General features: G+C 35.6%; 1 protein-coding gene across 2 annotated transcripts in view; it reads left to right on the forward strand.

Moving 5' to 3' along the window:
* Positions 1–19,091, forward strand: part of ATP8A1 (ATPase phospholipid transporting 8A1) — a 101,768-nt gene that overhangs the window by 12,794 nt on the left and 69,883 nt on the right. The window contains exons 5-12 of one of the 2 annotated variants that reach the window (XM_066548474.1): positions 1,016–1,061; positions 4,952–4,992; positions 5,892–5,965; positions 10,053–10,122; positions 10,725–10,852; positions 14,031–14,142; positions 14,972–15,137; positions 17,330–17,457. In XM_066548474.1, coding sequence (XP_066404571.1) covers positions 1,016–1,061; positions 4,952–4,992; positions 5,892–5,965; positions 10,053–10,122; positions 10,725–10,852; positions 14,031–14,142; positions 14,972–15,137; positions 17,330–17,457 — 765 coding nt within the window. Of the gene's footprint in view, positions 1–1,015; positions 1,062–4,951; positions 4,993–5,891; positions 5,966–8,533; positions 8,608–10,052; positions 10,123–10,724; positions 10,853–14,030; positions 14,143–14,971; positions 15,138–17,329; positions 17,458–19,091 lie in introns of both variants that reach the window. The other variant, XM_066548473.1, reaches the window with a different exon arrangement.

A 19,091-nucleotide genomic window follows, 5' to 3' on the forward strand; every position in this document is an offset into this window, starting at 1 on the left:
ATGTTTACACAGTCATTGCCTGACTTCAGATGTCTGTATGAGACCCTCACATGAAGAATTGTTCCAGGATCTTTGTTGTGGTAGAGTCATCTCCCAGTTCCAGGAGAGGGCAAAGTTACAGCTTTGAAATGCACCAGTTCCTTATGTAAGGAACTTGTCCAGATAGAGATTGCCCACATGAAAGGATATTTTAGTACAATACAATTAGCCTGGAACTGGATGTGACTTTCCTGCATAACTATGCAAGTAAATAATAGTCCTGCTTAAATACTAATGTGGTTTAGTGTGGGATCTCAGCACATCATTTCTGATGTTCAGAGATGCCAGGAGAACCCTTGGGGGTCTCGAAAATCCTGGAATGTTGCCAAGAGTGTCTGGTGGCTTGATTTTGATCCATCCACAGAAATAACAAGAGTTTGAGGACAAGAGAATCGCTTTAGAGTATAAGGTGTGAAATAGACACATTTAGAAAGTGAAATATAGATTTTAAGGTTTTTTGGGTACAGGGGGGTTATGGAGACAAGATGGAGGGATCAGGGCGTGTCTTGTCCTTCTTCTTCCTTCTTCTTGTCCTCCATCTCCTGTGGTGATGTTGGCATTTGGGGATTGGTTTATGGTGAAGGTGCACTTGCCAACATGGGTGAAAAGCATTGGGAAATAAAGGTAAATATTGTGTACGTAGATATTAGTATAAAAAGACATGACCGCCCCGTGGGTGGTCAGAGAGTGCCTGTGACTGCTTGCAGATCAGACCTCTGTTGAGCAGACAGAAAATTTTGTAGATAAGAAATAATAAACAACCTGAAGACCGAAAAGCTGAAGAGTCCAGACTCATCCTTTAAAACGCGTGCCACCCAAGAACCACACTACTCGTGTCGGGGCAGAGACAGACAGCCGAACCCGACAGTTTAGTGAATAGATGAGTAGGAGGGGCTAATAGATGGGTTTTTTATTAGAAGTATGAAAGCTTTATCTTATCAACAAAAGTCTTTAACCACTGCATTTTTTAATTTAGAAAAGACATAAAGCTGATAATGCGGTGAACAAGAAACAAACTCAAGGTAAGAAATTTTTTTAACCTTTTTTAGGGGGGTTGTTGAATTTTTGCACATGGTAGTAATACAACCCAAACTGCTGACATAACTGAGTGGGAAATCACATGTGCAGAGTACTTCAAAATTTCTAAGGTAAACAGTTGAACTAATAATTTGCAGTGATGATATCCCTACAAAATAGAATATGTTCTAGATTAAGGTTGTGAGGTTCCTAAGAAACTTGAGCATTTATTCATTTAGCACAGGTGATGCTGTCACTGTTAGAGGATTGTAATCACCTGTATATTTAATGGACCTACATTATATTTGTACTCAGAAATGCAGACTTTTAATTATAATTTTTTTTCAGCCAGCAATAGAAAGGAAGCGTCAAAAAAATAGAATTGTCTTTCTATGCTGCTTCAAAACTGTGGATAAACACTAATGGAGTTATTTTGGGTTTGATTTGTCGGGGTTTTTTTATTAAATCAATGTACCAGTTTGATTAGAAATTATGAGATACTTAGCTAGTGTACCCTAAGCAAAATATTGGCATGTCGTTTTTTTAATAGATTTTGATAAAGAAAAGTGGTATAAAATTGGGATTATTTTATCTCAGAAAGTGAGGGAGATATTAGTACATCCTAAACATGCTTGTCAGGTAGTATGTCAGAATTTAGGTTCCTGCTTTGCTGCTCTTTAGCTTTTCATGTTACTTGTTCTGAGGTAGACCTGTCTTGATGGAATCAGTCCCATTTTTATAAACAGGAGAAGGAATGAGTGTCATGTGAATTTGATTCCAGAAAATATGAAAAATACCATAAAGAGAAAAATCTTACATGGAATCCTTTTAAATATATAATAAAAATAACCATTGTTTTTTTAGGGAGAAATGTCGTCATCACTTAAAAATTTGTGTAGCGCTGCTTAATATTGGAAACATAAATTTTAAAGCTTACCTAAATTGTATGTAAATCTTTACTGTAAAATTTAGGGGGCTTGGAGGGCAAGATAGCTTAGGAAACTACTGAGCATGTAGAAACTACTGAGCTCAATAGCAGATATGGAGAGATTAGGGTGGGGAAACAAAACTATTGACTGAAATCACAGAAATAGAAATCTCCAGAGGCCTGGAGAAACAGATAACCTATTAGCAATACATAAAAAACAAAGGAAGACTTAATATCGACATCCAAAATTCTTTCATCAACCACTCATAGCTTTTGAGATTACAAACAGTTTTGATTGCAGTGAAATCTTAAAATGCCTTTTCAGTTTTTCTTTTTGTCCACAGTTTACAAAATTTTAATAAAAGGCTTGTTTTACTCTATTTTCTGACTCTTCTTGGTTACCTCTCATCAGGGTCTTTGGTAACTGTTCCTAGGATTCCTGAGTGTTCCATGTGTGCAGAAGAGTGTCTGGGAAGTTAAATGTGTGATGAGGATAAATAAAATATTGCTTGCACTGAGAAACACATTTCTTAAGCTCATACAGGAATCACATATGTGCAGCATTGATCCTAGCATCCTGACAAACCAATTTTTAAATATATTGTCAAGTACAATCCATTGTCAAAGCAATAATTAAAAAGTTAATCAGTGTGGTACTCTCTTACTTTGTTTTTGTGTATTCAGCAGTTCTGCACCCCTGAAAAGCAGAGATGTGCCTAGTACATTGTATGTGCAGCTCCACCTTTGGTTGCCTTTTAAACACACAGAATTGTTAGTGAAATGACATGAGCATGTGTAGCTTCTGTATATGGGTCCCCATTCAACTTTCTGTCCTTAATGATGATCTGCATCTCAGTCAGCCATAAGTAATTAACTTTCTAAAAGTTTACTATAAAAAAACCTTTTGCAAAGGATTTGGATGTATTAAGCTGAATTGGGGATAATTTTTTGTTGCCTCAGGCTGCATACATGTGTGATACAGGAGGACACCAGACATTCTGACAGGATGAGATCTGCATTTCTGTAGTTTGGTGAAGCAGCCTTCTGTAGGGCAGATGGAAAATGCTTTTGAAAATTAGCTGTAAGAAACAGCTGAAAAATGGGAGATACAAATGAGAAGGGCTGCAGAAGACTTTATGGTGCAAGTTCTCTAACCATTATATAAAAGGTGCATAACAACACCACTTCTTTTTTTGTTCTCATAAGAAAATTGATTTAACTGAATGTTAGTGTGTGTTAACTGTCCTTAAAAGCTTATCAGATCAAAGGTTAGGGTTAGAGTACTCTTGAGATTTCAGGTGGCTCAGCATGTTTTCATGAGTCGGACTCATCTGTTTTTAAGCTGATTTTAACCAGTTAAACCAGCAAGAAACAAATCCAGAAAGAAAAAATGATAGTGTCCTTTCATGGAGTGGATTAAACTGGCTCATCAAAGGGCCCAGCAAACCCAGGAGGCAGCATGCACAAAGCAGTGAGGGCATGCACCTTGGCATGGGGCGATGGCAGGACAGGACCTTCCCTCTGCAGCCAGAATCCCCTTCTCACAAAGCCCCTGGCCACAGCTGGTGACATACTTATATTTCAGACCTGCAGAACTCCAGTGGCAGTTATTAAACTGTAACTGTTTGTGAAATGTAGTTGTCTGGACTGCTGCAAGGTATATTTTTAATTCTTGTCTGTTCCTTCATCTGATTGGTGCCATGGCCCCATCAGTATTGCTGTATTGTAAGTGGTGTTGCTGACACTAGGAGATGGAAATAGGTAGTTGGCAGCACAATTATCAAATGTCTTGGGTTCCTTAGGTACAACCAGTCAGCATGCTGAATTTGTGGTTTTACCAGTTGAGGGAAACGGTTTGTCAAAATAGATTTTGTATAATGATCAGCTTGGTGAGGCAGTCATTAAAATGTCTTGCTTACTGTCAGAAAGGGAGTCTGCTCCATCTACCATTGCCCTGAGCATATCAATACTAATAAACTTGGGGGAAGGAAGGTGAAGACTTACTAAGCAGGTTAAGTAATGATTGCAGATATACTGAGATACACAAAAAGAGGAGTCAGTCTGGACAGAACCTCCAAGAAGACTTAACTGTAAAGGCCATGTGTAGTCTCAGATTTTGATCCACTTTTTTGAAGTCAGCACACTCTTGTGTAAGAATTTGGTCCTGATTGGAACTGAAGCTTCCTGATGGTTTGAAAGCTGGAAAACACAGTGAAAGGGAGCAATCTCTTAAAGTTATCTGAGTATTGATATGTAGCAACGTTTCTTTTTCTTTTTGCACATCCATTTTCAGTAACTGGAGCTAAAAAACCATTGCCTTTATTATTCTCTGAAAATACAATCTTGGCAGTTAACTGGCAACTAGACATGGTTTTTGTATCATAATAGTAACACGTAAAATTAGAATAGTGGAATGTGGTTACAGTATTAATTGTTACTACCAGGGAAAAACTATACTAAATACTACTCTAAATAGCATGGGGCATTTTCAGGATATTTGTGGAGGAGGTGACTGTAGTGATCCTTAAGTTCTCTTATATGCCAATAACAACAGAAGAGATAAAATATAGTGAACCTCCTGGCACTTCTAATGAATATTGAATATATTCCTCTCGCCCCCTCAGTAATTTCAAAACTTTTTAACTTCAGAACTTTTTATTCCAATTACTGATTTATTTTGGAAAACACATTATCATAAAATCTATATCAGATTTATTTGATTCTCAAGCCCAGTAAAATGTTTTCATTGACTTTGTAATAAGATTTGATGGCACAAAAACTATTATCAAGAATATGTGCTATGTATTTGAAATGCTTGATCTGACTTCATAGAAACAAGGCATGCTCTAAAAATTATGTAAATCAGATGTGTCTGTATGGCTTTTCATAAAGAATATAGCACATACCTGTGTACTGCAGTTAGATTGTATGACTGGGAAATTCTTTCTTTTTTTCCTTTTCTTTTAGTACTACGAAATGGTGCATGGGAGATTGTCCACTGGGAAAAGGTGTGTGTCTTTATTGATCACTTTTAGAGCATAATGCATATTTAATATTTGTTTTATTTCTCCATGTTATTTTTAATGATAAAAAATAACTGAAATGGGAAATGTATAATCTCTTGCATTTTATTTTTTTCTTTTTTGATATTTGTCTCTCAAAACGTACTTTGAAGTCAAGTCAGTTTTGATGGCATGAGTTCAAGCTGGTCAAGGTCAGTGGGAATAATCTGAATAATATGATGGCTGAGGCAAAATTACTCACTTCCTTAGTATAATGTGGTTTGCCAAGGCAGAACTTCTGTATGGAAACTAGTTACTTCCTGTATTTGTTGAACTTCATCGGCTTAAATCATGAGAACTTTAGAGGCGTATGCACAGTGGTACCACAAGGAAGGGACTCTTAAAGGTATCTTTCAAGAACTAAATGTTATGCTATCATCTAGTCACTTCGTTTTAATGGTTTCCATACCTGAAAACTTGAAGAAAATTTGATCCACCATAATTTGGAGGCAAGGTTCAGATGAAATTGGTTTATACCTTTGAATAAGCAAGGATATATAGTGTGATGCAACAAAACTGTGGTCTTGGGTGAGATTAACTTCTTCTTTAACTCAAATTCAATCTTTCAGTAAAGTATTTTACAAAACCAGCACAATTAAAGACATGCATAGAGAAGGCTATTAAAGATTAGGCTTATTTAGCTAATTAGGCTTACTAAAGATTAGATTTCCAAAGAGTTGCAGTAACTTTTGGCAGAACTCCAGCTGTACAATCTAACTTCTCTAAGTGTGTGAGTTTCTAACAGTCTTGCTAGCAAATTCAGCAGGTAAATATTTACTGTGCTTAAAACAAGGGTATAATACATTTTGTTTGAGACCATTAACCAATTCCCAGTTTTCTTTCAGGTAGATGTTGGAGATATAGTTATAATAAAAGGCAAAGAGTATATACCTGCTGACACTGTACTGCTCTCATCAAGGTAGAGATGCCCACTGATACTTATAGTGTAGAGGCTGGTTTCTCTACCCTGCATTTATTTATTTGTGATTGCTCCAAGGAAATAAAGAATAAACAAAAGAGCTGCTCTTCTGAAGTGTAGTCTTGTGTTCATTTGGTCATTTTTCATTTAAAGCAATGTTGTTTTTTTTTAACTGTGACAATTGCAGTTTTGAAATTACACAGGCATTCAATTTACTCCTAAGAAAAATGTAGTATTTTAATTGTGTTGCTGCATATCATACAAAAAAGGCTGGTTCTCTGTCTAAAAATTGGACCTCAACTGCCATATTTAGCCATGTTGACTTTTTGATATGTACCCAACAAATTTCATCCCATAAGTAAATTGAAATTGATGTATTGCAGGGAACAGAAATGGTTTCTAAATTATATAGTCTCCAGTTTGATAATTGAATCACGGAAAAAAGTGAACATGATATGTGAATCATTAAATTAGTACTTATCTGAACACTCATTTTATTATCTAATATGTATATTATGAATAATTTCATCAGTTGAAAGCAAGACTTAATTTTTAGCATGTCATGCTGTGACCCTTTTTACATGGACAATCAGAGATTGTTTATCATCATTTCCTTGGACAGTTTTATTTAAGAAATCCACATCTTAAGTGGGAGATGCGCGTTTTTCAACATCTATTTGATCAGGTCAACAGACAACATATTCTAAGAATCCTTTTTAATAGATTTTACCTAAATGTGAATGTATTGTAATTTATTTTTTTTTCTGGCACAAGCAGAAGTGTTATGTGTATGAATATGATTTAGGTATGAACCCTCTATGACCCCACTGAAGTTAATTAATCTACTTATGCCTAAAATAAATAAAGTTAGGATCTTATGCATTTCTGTTGACAGACTGTGATATAGAGTAGTACATTGTTTCTCTGTCTTCCATTATATCACAAAATTAAGTGCAGCAGTTTCCAAAACACTTCCAATAAATTATTATCAAGTGTAAAGTAGATCCCAGGAAATACTGTAAATTTCCCTCATAGTCTGTCTTCAGTACAAGTGTTATTCATAACTTAGCTTGTGTTGAGTGTCCTCTGTAAACCTTTTACTTCTGTACATTGAGAAGCATTTACAAACTCTCCACCAAGATCTTTCCTTCTCCAGCAAGAACTTTGCAGGCAATTCACCAAGCAGCAAGGACACTTTCTCTATTGGCCTGATAATAGCTTCTGTCATGCTAACCATAGTGTCTTGCAGGTGGAAGAGATTACATCCTCTCAGAGCAGCTTCTTCATAATCTTCCTGAGTAATCCCTTAAATTTGAGTCTATTCCTAGATGTCTTCACAGTTTTGCCCTTTCAGATTTGGAGGACATTGCATCACAGTTGTGGTTTACACGCAGGAAAATACCAACTGCCTGAAAAGCCTACTTTGCAATCCCTGTATCCCTAAAGGAATCTTGTATCATGAGTTGACAGTGAAAGTAATAGTTAGCTGCTACTGGACTTGGTCAAGACTGTTTCCACTTTGTTTAACCCCTCTTTAGTGCCCTTATTAGAACACACTGTGTGTATCCAACTATGTGTGTCCAACTATTACTCATATTGAATTTTCCTGTCAGCTTTTCTTCCAGCATCCAGTTTGCAGTGGGGACTTTTTGAATCACAATTGCTTTTCTAGGCCCAGTTCAGGCATTTCTTCCAGCTAAAACATCTTCCCTAGTTAAATTACTAGGATCCTGTTCCAGCCTTGTTTCCAGGACAGAGCCCTGTACTACTGCATGACCTCTAATTCTGCCTGCATACTGGCACATGCTCTCCTCCATCTCTCATCTCCATGTGGCCATGTTTCTTCTGGAAGACTCTCATCAATTTTGCTTTCAGGTCTTTATTGATGCCCAGCTACATTTTAGGTTCCAAAAGCAATATGAGTCTGTGGGCCTGGTTTTAATTCAAACTAATAATACTGGATTTTTTTTTACCAGCAATAGCAGTTTCTGGATAAAAAGAGGATCTTAATTATTTTAGGAAACTATAATCTCTTACAGTGAAGGACATAAACCTCTGAGATTTAAATCTGTATGGTTCTTGCTAGTTCAGTGTACACTGAAATTTGCAAAACTGGAAAAAAATAAAAAATAATTTTCAGCATGTCTACATAGAAAAGATACTTGTTACCTGGCTTTTCAGAAAAGCTGGTGAAAAATTGCTTGTTGTGGCTTTTATTTTCTTAATTGATGTATGGAGTGGCTGGAAACTTGGTGAGTTGAGAAATAAGCATAACACTTTTTTATGTTTACATACAATGTCAGTGTGTTCTGCAGCTTAAAGTTTGTGCCTTACAGTAAAACAAACCACTTGAGTAAAAATGAAAGTGTTCTAGCTCTTTTCTTTCTGACCTGATTAAAATAGATTTTGAAAAAATTGTCATCAGACATTTTAATTAACATGTATTGTTTGAATAATAATTTCAAACTCTGTCTTTTTGTCTTTGTTCATTTGTTTTGTTTTGTTGTTGGTTTTTTTTCCCCTGTCACTTATTTTTCTGTTCTAATCATTTCAAACTGGGATGTGTAGGTGGCAGTAGGGGAAGTAGTGAAAGTGACCAATGGGGAACATCTCCCAGCTGATCTCATCAGTCTGTCATCAAGGTTAGAATAAAGTAGTTGCACAGGATATGTGTATGTGGGTCCTCATATACCAAATATGAATAACACTGCCATGTTGATAATCTTTGCTTTGCTATTCACCTTTCTCCAATAAAACCTACATATTTATAAAATTAGAAAGGGTTCTTTTATCAAATATAGATCATTAAAGTGAAAATATGCAATAACACTTCAAGAAGTTAAAATTGTTTCACTCCTCTTGGTTTTTACATTACCCCCATGGAATTTTATCAGACAAGTTGTCATTGAATAAACACAGTAAAATGCCAGGTTAAATATATGTTTAAGAGGAATATATATACATGTTGCTACCAACTTGCTGTTTTCAGCAAAGAATATGGTTTAACGTTGGTAGGACTGGAGGACCCTCTGCACAAACTTGGATGTTGCACAATCTCTGCTGCATGTGGTTGCAAAAGCAGCATTGTTCTTGTGTACTGTGACAAAATGCATGTTTCTTAGACATGTCAGCTTTATGCTATTGTCTGCACTCTTACCATACTTTTTTTTTCCCCTAACCAATCAATGGGCCTGCCTTGATCTAACAGTAACTTACTTTGGAGGTCACTGTAATCTGCTGCAGTTCTTGCAATTAAGCATGTGTCTCACTTGAAATGTCTTTGCTGCCTTAGTTTGTTTTAAAAGTGCTTTACAAAAATACTGTTTGGTTTTTATTCTTAACTAATGAAAATGTTAGAATTGTGAAAATGTCTTACACAGGTGGTTCCATCCAAGCAGGCTAAATAAAAGTTGTTTATATTTTTAGAGAAGTTTGCCAAGAATAAAACAGTAGCCTGAACGTACCTTATTATGATTTTTGACATTTTAATGCTTGTACTGTACAAAATTGTGTTAAAATAACCTACTTAACATTATCTTTAACATATCCAAATAATTTAAAATTAAGTCACTTATGTGTAGCCACTTTTCCATTAATAAAAGAAATTTTAAAAAAAATTGATGCTTGAATTTCATGTTAGAATGAACGAAAACACTAGAAGCATTAAAGTGGTGTAGAGAGTAAATCTTTTTTCTTTTAAGTGTTACAGTGGTTTTATGATTTTTTGATCCTTTTCAGAATCAAAGCTGTCTTTCTGTCTTGTTTCTGTCTTAAGCTCCTGCTGCCTGCTCTAGTAAGCACTACAAATGCACTGCACTGTGCCATATCATAATCTCATGTGTAAATCCAGAACATTGCTGTGTACAGTGATTTTATCATTGTTTCCTTTAAGAAAATGGGCTTTGGCAAACTTCTCTGAAAATGTAAAGTACTGTAGTTTTTATAGCTTTGGCTGTAAATTATTCTGGTTTTGAAGATTTGATAAGACAAACCTGTTTGCATAAATAAGTATTACAAGATTACAGGAAGTTAATGGATTCTGCCCCCTGTTATAATTTTGAATTCAGGACTTTTTTTCTCTTAATAGTGAACCACAAGCCATGTGCTACATTGAAACATCTAACTTAGATGGTGAGACTAACTTAAAAATTCGACAGGTAGGAATTTCATTTCTGGGAATATTGGTAATATTATTTCTGTCTATTAATGCTTATAAAAATATTTTATTACATTGATAGATGTTCTAGAAGACTGAAGTTTTAGTGGTTTGAATAAAAAACAATGGATTATTGGCATCATAAAAGTGGAGGAATAAGTGGTTACTTCTAAGTCATTCTTTGTGCTTTGTTTTAGGGTTTTTCTTTGGGAGAATCGGTAGAAACATAAGTGGTTTGGGTATTGGCTTTGTTTCTAGAGAGCAGATGACGGGGCAGAAGCCCTGCAGAAAGCAGCTGATGGGGCCAGTGTTGTCCTTCAGGGACTGGTAGGGAATCGCAGATTTTGACTGAGGGTGCTGTCGCTGTGCAGGGACATTCTTGCTGAGCTCTCTGATGGATTATGACCCTGTCTTGGTCGTGGTATTTTCAGATGCCAAGGTGACTTTTTCACCATAGCACCCAATTGCGACAGCAAAGTGTAGCTGGTCCATTTTGCTCCCATAGGGATGATTGTTTTCTGGTCTTGCTGTTAGATTTATAATATGTAGATTTGTTATTGGGTAGTGTTTTTTAATGTCATGACAAATGAATTTTGTTTACAGGGTTTGCCACTAACATCAGACATCAAGGACACAGAAAGCTTGATGCAACTCTCTGGCAGAATTGAGTGTGAGAGTCCAAACCGACATCTCTATGACTTTGTGGGAAACATCAGACTGGATGGGCATGGGTACGTAAATACAAGGGAGAAGACCTCAGGAGATTCAGTTTAAGAGTAGACAGCTATGTGTTCTTAAACTACTGAAGTAAAAATAGGAATAGTAGATCTTCTTTTAAGTATTGTCTGCTAAACTTTACTCTTTTGAAAAACTAGAAGCATAAAACCTTCTAATGTCTACAACTTGAGTTGTTTTACTAGATGTCCTTCAGAAAGCATTAAGTATTAATAATAGGAGAGACTGCTAATCAGATTCTGGCAGTTCTGGAATATGTGCCTAGTAACTCACTTCTTAGGTATGTCATTTGTTACAGGAGCTGAATAGAAATAATTTATCTTTTTTATTTTTTTAATTGTTCTTCTGTTTGTGTAAGTGTGGAGTGGAACAGAGCCCACTGCTATACACCTGAAATTCTTCTAATTTGGTAGCTGAAAAATGTTTAATACCTCAGTTTACTGAAAGTATGTTCCTTTAAAAATAGAAAATATGCACTTACAGCACACATGATTGTACAACTGCTTAAAAAATTCTTAAAATACTGAAATGCTGACCAAATACTGATAGTCAGGGTCCTCTGTGAATTCACAGAAGATTTATTGCTAGATCCAAAATTGCTGGATCCTTCATTCCCAAAAATTTACAGTGTTCCTTATTTATTTGGTAGGTATTTATTTCTCTATATCCAGTATTGTTCATGTTTGTAGTTTTAGACTGATATATATAATACTAATTACTAAATATCTCCTTTTTTTCCCCTTAATATTCCATTTTTTATTTACTGATTTCTTACAGATGCATTCAGGGATTTTTCAGTCGCAAGAGTGTGGATCTATTATAATTCCACTGTACTTGTCATTAAGAAGAGAAAAACATTTACCTGTAATTCTTCTCTGAAGGTAATAGTTATAACAGATCCACACATTAATTCTTCCTCCCTGGCTAGAAGTAAAAACATACTTTCCTTTTTAAACTAATAATTTAATTTTTAAAATTTGATTTAAAAAATCAATATTGAATGTGCTGATGGCTGTTATGCCTCAAGAATGTGTAAGAGGCTGCCATCTGCTGGTCAAGAATTTTTCATTTGAGAAATTATGTTTTGGAATATTTTGCCTATAGTTCCTGTGCAGTAGGATACTTGCAAAAGTGTGGCTCTAATATAATATTTACCTTCAGTGAAAAAGAATTACAGGTAAGTGACTCTTTTTGGATCTTGGTCTTACTTCAACCTGAAAAGTCAGGGATCTGTTCCTTTTCTGCCTGTTACAGAGGGAGTGCAAATTCATCTAATTGATATTTATTTGTCCAGATCTTTAGACCTTCCTACCACATTATGTAGGTCCAGCAGCTGTGATTTACATTTTATTCATTTCCATCTTAACATATTGGCAAAAACAATAGAGTTAGAGGATACTGAAAATATGTCTCCCTCTTCTTTCATGTAATATAAGTCCACTGGAGTGCCATAAATGTTTTATCTTGTTGACCTTTTCAGTCTTTTCTTTTGCCCTTTATGGGAGAGGAACTCAAAAAAAAAAAAGGTTTTCTTTCTTTTCTTTTGGATATCCAGTACTCAAGGAGACAGGAGACCATTACAGGTATTTTGCCTTTTGGCTAAATCTGTGAACTAGAAGAGGCAAAAGGTTTCTGGCTATCCTCAGCCTTTGAGTGAACTAACCCTTATCACCAAAGTGTGCAGCTCTTTTTTATGAGTTTACAGATGCATGTCAGCTTGGTTTTAGTCCATGAAGACAATTAGCTAGAGAAAGGAGAAAAGTTCTGTAGCCTGGTTTATATGAACCTATGGCGGGACAGTGGCTTGGTGAGTGGTGAGGGGATTGTGCAAAACAAGGTCAAATTCTGGTTATCCAGGCCTAAAGTATATGTTTTCCTGAATATATTCTTAAAATTTTGGGTAAGAGTGCAGTATACTTGTTTACAAAAACGTTTTGTAAATTTTCACATGTGTCTCAGAAATTACTATTCTTAATATTCCCTCTGCCACAAAAGCATTCTAAAATCACCTTCTCCCACTGAAAACATCCTTTACTGAATCCAATCCAGGCATGTTGGTGACAGTCAGTAGTTATGTAAAATGCAAGAGAAATGAGGTGTATTGAATCAGTTTTAAGAAGGCTGAGGCTGGGAAATAAGACACTTGAGATCTCTGTCAAGCCATCACTTTATTAGAGCAGAGTGTGATGTATTTGTCATCAATGTTGAGTATTTGTCACATGACACCTGACAGATCTGGGCTTTCCATACTCTGACTATACTCTTTGAGCTACCCAAAATGTTACTAATATAATGACTTTTTCAGATGCTTTATATTTTGTATATCAGAGATACAGCTGCTGTCCTTAATCAGTTAATTTGTGATCTTAATAATGCATTGCTTTCAAACAAGTAGAGATAGTAACTGTGTCAGGTAAGAATTCCAAACACTAGAGCCCTTTTGACAAGTGTGAACTGCCAGCTGTTATTTATAGAAAGAAAAGTACCAGAACAGGGCATGTTTATCCATGGAAAAGAGTAATAATTATCTAAAATGTTTGTATTTTAAGAAAAACTTGACATACATTATATATATAAAGACACTGTCTGAATTTAAAACAACTAAATGTTTACTATGTCTTTTGAGGGTGTGTTGCTCCTTAGCTATACATAGTTTTAAAAGAATAACAGAACAAAATATACCTGATTTTGCAGTTAAAAGAAGGCACATGAAATATTATTGTGAATGTTAAATAACTGTGTTCATAAAGGATGGTTATTTCATTAGAAGAATAGACTAAGTTAAGAGTTCACAAAATTATTTCATTTGAAAATTGCTTTGAAAATCAATTTTTAAGAGATCATTTAGGAAAAAAATTGATAATCATAAATCAGAGGAGAATTAGATATTTTTACTTGCAGTATGCTTGGTTAGTAGTACCATATCAAAATTAGTAGTCCATAATAAAAATTAGGTGGTAAGTAATATTTTTGAAACCTTCGATTTCTGGCCTGGTTTTTTATCTCTCAAGTTTTCTCTGTCAAACCTCCGAAAAAGTTAACTGAAAATTAGATTCCTAAACTATTAACAATAATCATGTAAATTTTGAGAAATTAGTTTTAACAAATGTTGATTACATTTAATCATTGACATTGACTGGTTTAGTGTTAAAATGTAAAACTTCTTACTTCTAGTACTGTTCCATTGGGATCTGATCAGATTCTGCTACGAGGAGCTCAGTTGAGAAATACTCAGTGGGTTCATGGGATAGTTGTCTACACTGGACATGACACAAAACTTATGCAGGTTTGTCCCTTGGATTTTGTCCAACCTGTCTGTTTTATTACCTTAATTTACCATTCTGTGGTACAGAAACATGGCTTGGTTCAATACAGTACTGAAATGTCAGTAATAGAGCATCTTTCATATCAATTAAAAGCAAGAAAAATAATGCAATTTCTTGTTGTTTTAGTCACTTAGTCCCAAAGTAGTTTTTCCACTTGTAAGCATATTCATTGATTTTATCTAGTAACACGTGCTTTGAAAACTCTTTATTAGCAAGTTCTGTTATCACAGTTTGTCATTTTTACTTTTGACTGTTCCTAAAACTGTCCTGTTGTGGGGCTTTCTTTCCAGTACAAAGATAATCATTCTTGTCAGAGAAAACAAAATGAGGAGGGGAGAGACTGAAATTACTTTGCTTAATTTGTTTTGAAGTATCACAATTGAGATGCAACTGTTGAGAAAAAATGACTTCACATTGGTCATTCATGCATTATTTATTGCTTTTCTAATTTGTAAAACAGTTACCTGAAAAAGAGTGTCTGTATTGGCAGCTGTCTTCTGTTGCACTGACAAGGTGTATTCACACTCATTTTTAATGTTTACTGTTAACTATTGGTGTTACCAGTGTTTTGTGTCATTTTTTAAACTTCTTGTGTCACAATTCTAAAGCCTCAATTTATAGATTTATAAGCTGCTGGTTTTGGGGTTTTTTTAAGTAAAAGAGTTAGAGCACTTTTGGTGATGATGTATTTGGGAGACTATTTAGAAAAGGATACAGTAACTTGAAAAGCAAGAGCCATGTTACCTCATCTAATATTTAATAACCACTGTTGGTTTTTGTCTTTTGCAGAATTCAACAAGTCCACCTCTTAAAATGTCTAATGTGGAACGAATTACAAATATTCAGATTTTGATTTTGTTCTGCATCCTTATTGCCATGTCTTTGATCTGCTCTATTGGTTCAGCTATATGGAACCGAAGGCATACTGGAAGAGACTGGTACCTTGATCTAAATTGTAAGATCTAAAATATTATATTAATATTTTAGTATTTTGTTGCCTTTCATATTTGGAAATGAGGATAATTACCTTGCACAGTGTGTTTTTTTTGTCAATCTCTCTTCTTTATTTTTTGACTAAAGTCCTTAGGCTAGGTATATCATAGCAAGTATAAAATTTGCCTTGCTGTGCCATCTGAGCTCTTGCCAAAATTCAGGAAGGGCAAGGTGATTTGTTTGTCTCTACTTTTTTCAGGCATTCCATCTCTGCAGCTCAGCGAGGTCTGCATCAGCATTCCACTGGCATAAACAGTCAGCTTCCTAGACATCAGTCTGAAGCCTCTTTGAGCTGTTACTAATAGATTACATTTAAAACTGCAGTGACTTTTCTGAATTTTTATATTTGTCTTAGGAAGCGATGCTGTGTCTTTACAATTTTGACAGGGCTTTAACTAATCAATATCAGAACTTAATAGACTCCTCCTGAAGAAGATTTAAGAGACACCACAGGTCTCTTTTAACATATTATACTGGGCAGCTGTAGGTAAGGTGGATGTAGGGCAGTGTGGTCTTGCACAGGCCTTCACAGCAGCATGGAACATACTGACAGAGTCTGACCCTCTGTGAGGAAACAGGATTTAAAAGAAGTTTTCATGAATATACTTTGCAGTCAATTATTCATGTTTTCAGAATTTCTTAGGACCCTTTTTACTTAGGCAGAACCAGAACTAAAACAAAGCTCCTGAGTACAAGGCTTCTGAATGTAGTTGACAAAGAGGGGTTTTTTGGGGTTTTGGTAAGTTCTTAAAGAAAAATATTGAAGTTCTGATTTGAAGGTATTCCTAAAGTTTCTGTGTCTGCATTTATGATGAACTTTGCTTTCCTTCTTTTGGATGCTGAGAAAGAAACTTTATTTTTCATTAATTAAGAAACTTAACTTTTGTGTTTTCCTAGTGAGGTAAGAAAAAGTGAACTGGTTGGCAATTTTAGGTAATATCAAAGAAGGACATCAGATGCGCTTCATCTGTGCTTTTTTTTTTTCTGGGAAATATAAAAGTTTTAAGAATATGGTGGCTTATATGTGGTTAGCACAGTAGTGAAGCAGTTCATAAGTTGTTATTCCTGAAAAAAGAAACACGAAATAGTGGCCATTGATATTTTGTGTGTGTGTTCTAAATTGAGTATCCATGTCAGTTTCTTTTCTGATGTATGTCCCATGATTAAATGAAATTGTTTTGGGTTTTGTATGGTATGTCCTTTAAGGCTGTATTCAGCATATAGTTGTTCTGATACCAGATATGTAAGAAGCATTATAATTTATTTGTAAGTGCATTTTATCCCCCTTTCCCCTTAGTTATTTAATTTTTTAGCTCCCTGATCTTTTAGGCAAGTACATCATTTGATGCAGGAATTGATATTGATGAAAGTCTCCAAAACCTTCTTTCTTGGATCTTACAGTAACAACCAAATCCTTGTTGGACAGACAGTGGAAACCTATCTGAGGCCAATTTTCTTTGAGATACCTTAAATAGAGCTAGGCAGGCTTCATCTTTTGCCCATTTGCTGTGCTGCACAGCAGACTTTCCCATTCTCATCCTCTCAGAGGTGCTACTGCTAGAGTTATCTTTGTAAGAAAAACTTAAAACTTGAAAGGAAAAAGGAGTATAAAACTACTTGTTTTATATTTTAATATTCACATTTCCAGTTGTTTAGAACTTTCATTAAACTCTCTGATTTCATATCTCCCTTTCATGGGGTGTGAATTTACCTCTTCCAAAACATTTTGCTCTGTTGAGGGAGACTATATGATTGTGTTAAGGTGAATGGAGAAAAAATTCATTCCACTATGTATTTCCCCTTTCAAAATGTTAAACTATAATATTTTGAGTTTAGAACTTGGTTGCTTATATAGATATTCCCAGATTTTGATCTTAAAATGTAGAAATAGAGGGGATGGCTGGTAAGTTTGCTCTTCAGAAATTGGAGATGAATGCAAAGATTGCTGAATTTGAACTCTGATATTATAACTGAGATCCTTAACTCTGAGGAAGGTCTTGTCCATAGGCAAGTGATACTGTAATTAATTCCAAAGATACTTCTTAGAACATTTTAAGAAAAATCAGCTGTTCATGCAATATTTTGAATACAGTACATATATATACTTCTAACTACAGTCTCAAATATTTATTTGATTATTTTGTTTTTTGGCAGATGGTGGAGCAAGCAACTTTGGATTGAATTTCTTGACTTTTATCATTCTCTTCAATAATCTTATTCCAATCAGCTTGTTGGTTACACTTGAAGTCGTTAAATTTATCCAGGCATATTTCATAAATTGGGTAAATATTATTTTTGTAATATTGATTTCTAAAATCAAGTGGTTCACAAGTAAGTGAAATGATGGATTGCTTGTTTATGTATACTTTTTTTTTCAGACCTTTTCTAAATGCTGTTTATTTATTATTAGTGGAATCTGAGGAGATAATTTCTTTTAGTGCACTTATAGCTGCACCGGATTGATTTTTGGAGCATGTTTGTTGTGATCCACTCAGTATTGTAAAGGAGCAAACTGAGCCTTATGTGGATTGCAGAGAGAAACTTAAGGTTCAGATGTTCCCCAAAACATGAATAAAGCCAAACGAGTTTAAATGTTGATACCAAAGAATTGATACATTTTATTTAACAGTAAATTAGAAAGAAGGAAATAGAAAAAGAGGATGGGGGAATAGTAAGAGTGAGAGAGATTAAATAGAAATATATCAGATTAGGTAGAAATATATCATCCCTCTGTGGGTCCCAACGATGTGTCATTGGTCCTCTCCATCTGGTCTTCTTGATGGTGAGTGTCCCCTCTGAAAGGCATAGAATTCAAAATTTAATTAACCAGCCTGATTTGGGCCATATGGAAATGTCCAGGGCAAGTTTGACACTGTCTCTGGGAAGACTCTGGATCGGTTGCATCATTTTGCATCATGTGCAGTGCTCTGAGGCATGGCTTCAGGAATGAGTCTGGGGAGCACTTGGGGGGTCTTTGATGATTGTGACACCCCCTGGCTTGCTCCTCACATGAATGTCCTGTGGATGTGGCTTTCCTGGGGTGGTGGGGGGTTGTTTCACAGCTGAGCCAGTTTGTGGGATGGAGGATGGGTGTTCACTGGGTCTGACCAGAGGTTGCACCGCACACCCAAGGCCCTCCTCGTCCTCCTCCTCCACCCTTGGTGGGCGGGGACTCTGTGCAAACCTGGCAGCAGGAGATAAGAATTGGGAACTGTGGCCTCCCCCAGCCCAAAGCTAGGGAGGGATGATTTTCGGGACAGCTGCTGGGCTTGGCTCTCCAGTGGATGCTCTCCCAGCCTTATCTGTTTCTTCCCAGAGCTGAGATGATTGAACAAAAGTGTCCTTTTATCTTATCTCAAGTTCTCTTACTAACTCACAGTCCAAGGTTTCATGGGGCCCATTCAAGGTGGGCTTTGGTGATGCAGCTTTTCACATCAATGTTTAAGCCATGAACTATAACATTTCAGTCTTTTGACAGTATTTTTTTGCATTTTACTTTCTCATTATTGGTATTCAGGTATCAGTTTCATTCAGAATGATCAGAAGAATGTGTTTTGCAGTGCTGGAGAGTTTGACATTTTGCTTTGGCATTTGGGTTTTGGTTTGGTTTTTTTTTGAGCACAACTCTAGTTTAATGGAGTGGGGTCATTGTACAAAGGCAGTGTCAGTGTTTGCTAGTATTATCCCTTATGAAATATATAAAAATCATTTTGACATATTTTTTTTTTCTTAATGAATTAGTGGGGAAAATGAAGGGTTTACTCACACCCTTCTGGGTGTGAGCTGTTTTCCTTAAAGCCATGTAAACATGCCTTCAATTTTTCCATTTCTTTCCGAATGTAAATTTATCATAGCACTCTGAACACTTTAATCTGATTCCTTGATCAAATGTGTGAAATAGATTTGTATGTGTAAG

The sequence above is a fragment of the Molothrus aeneus genome, chromosome 4, assembly GCF_037042795.1.
Source record: "Molothrus aeneus isolate 106 chromosome 4, BPBGC_Maene_1.0, whole genome shotgun sequence".
In the NCBI taxonomy this organism is placed as follows: domain Eukaryota; kingdom Metazoa; phylum Chordata; class Aves; order Passeriformes; family Icteridae; genus Molothrus; species Molothrus aeneus.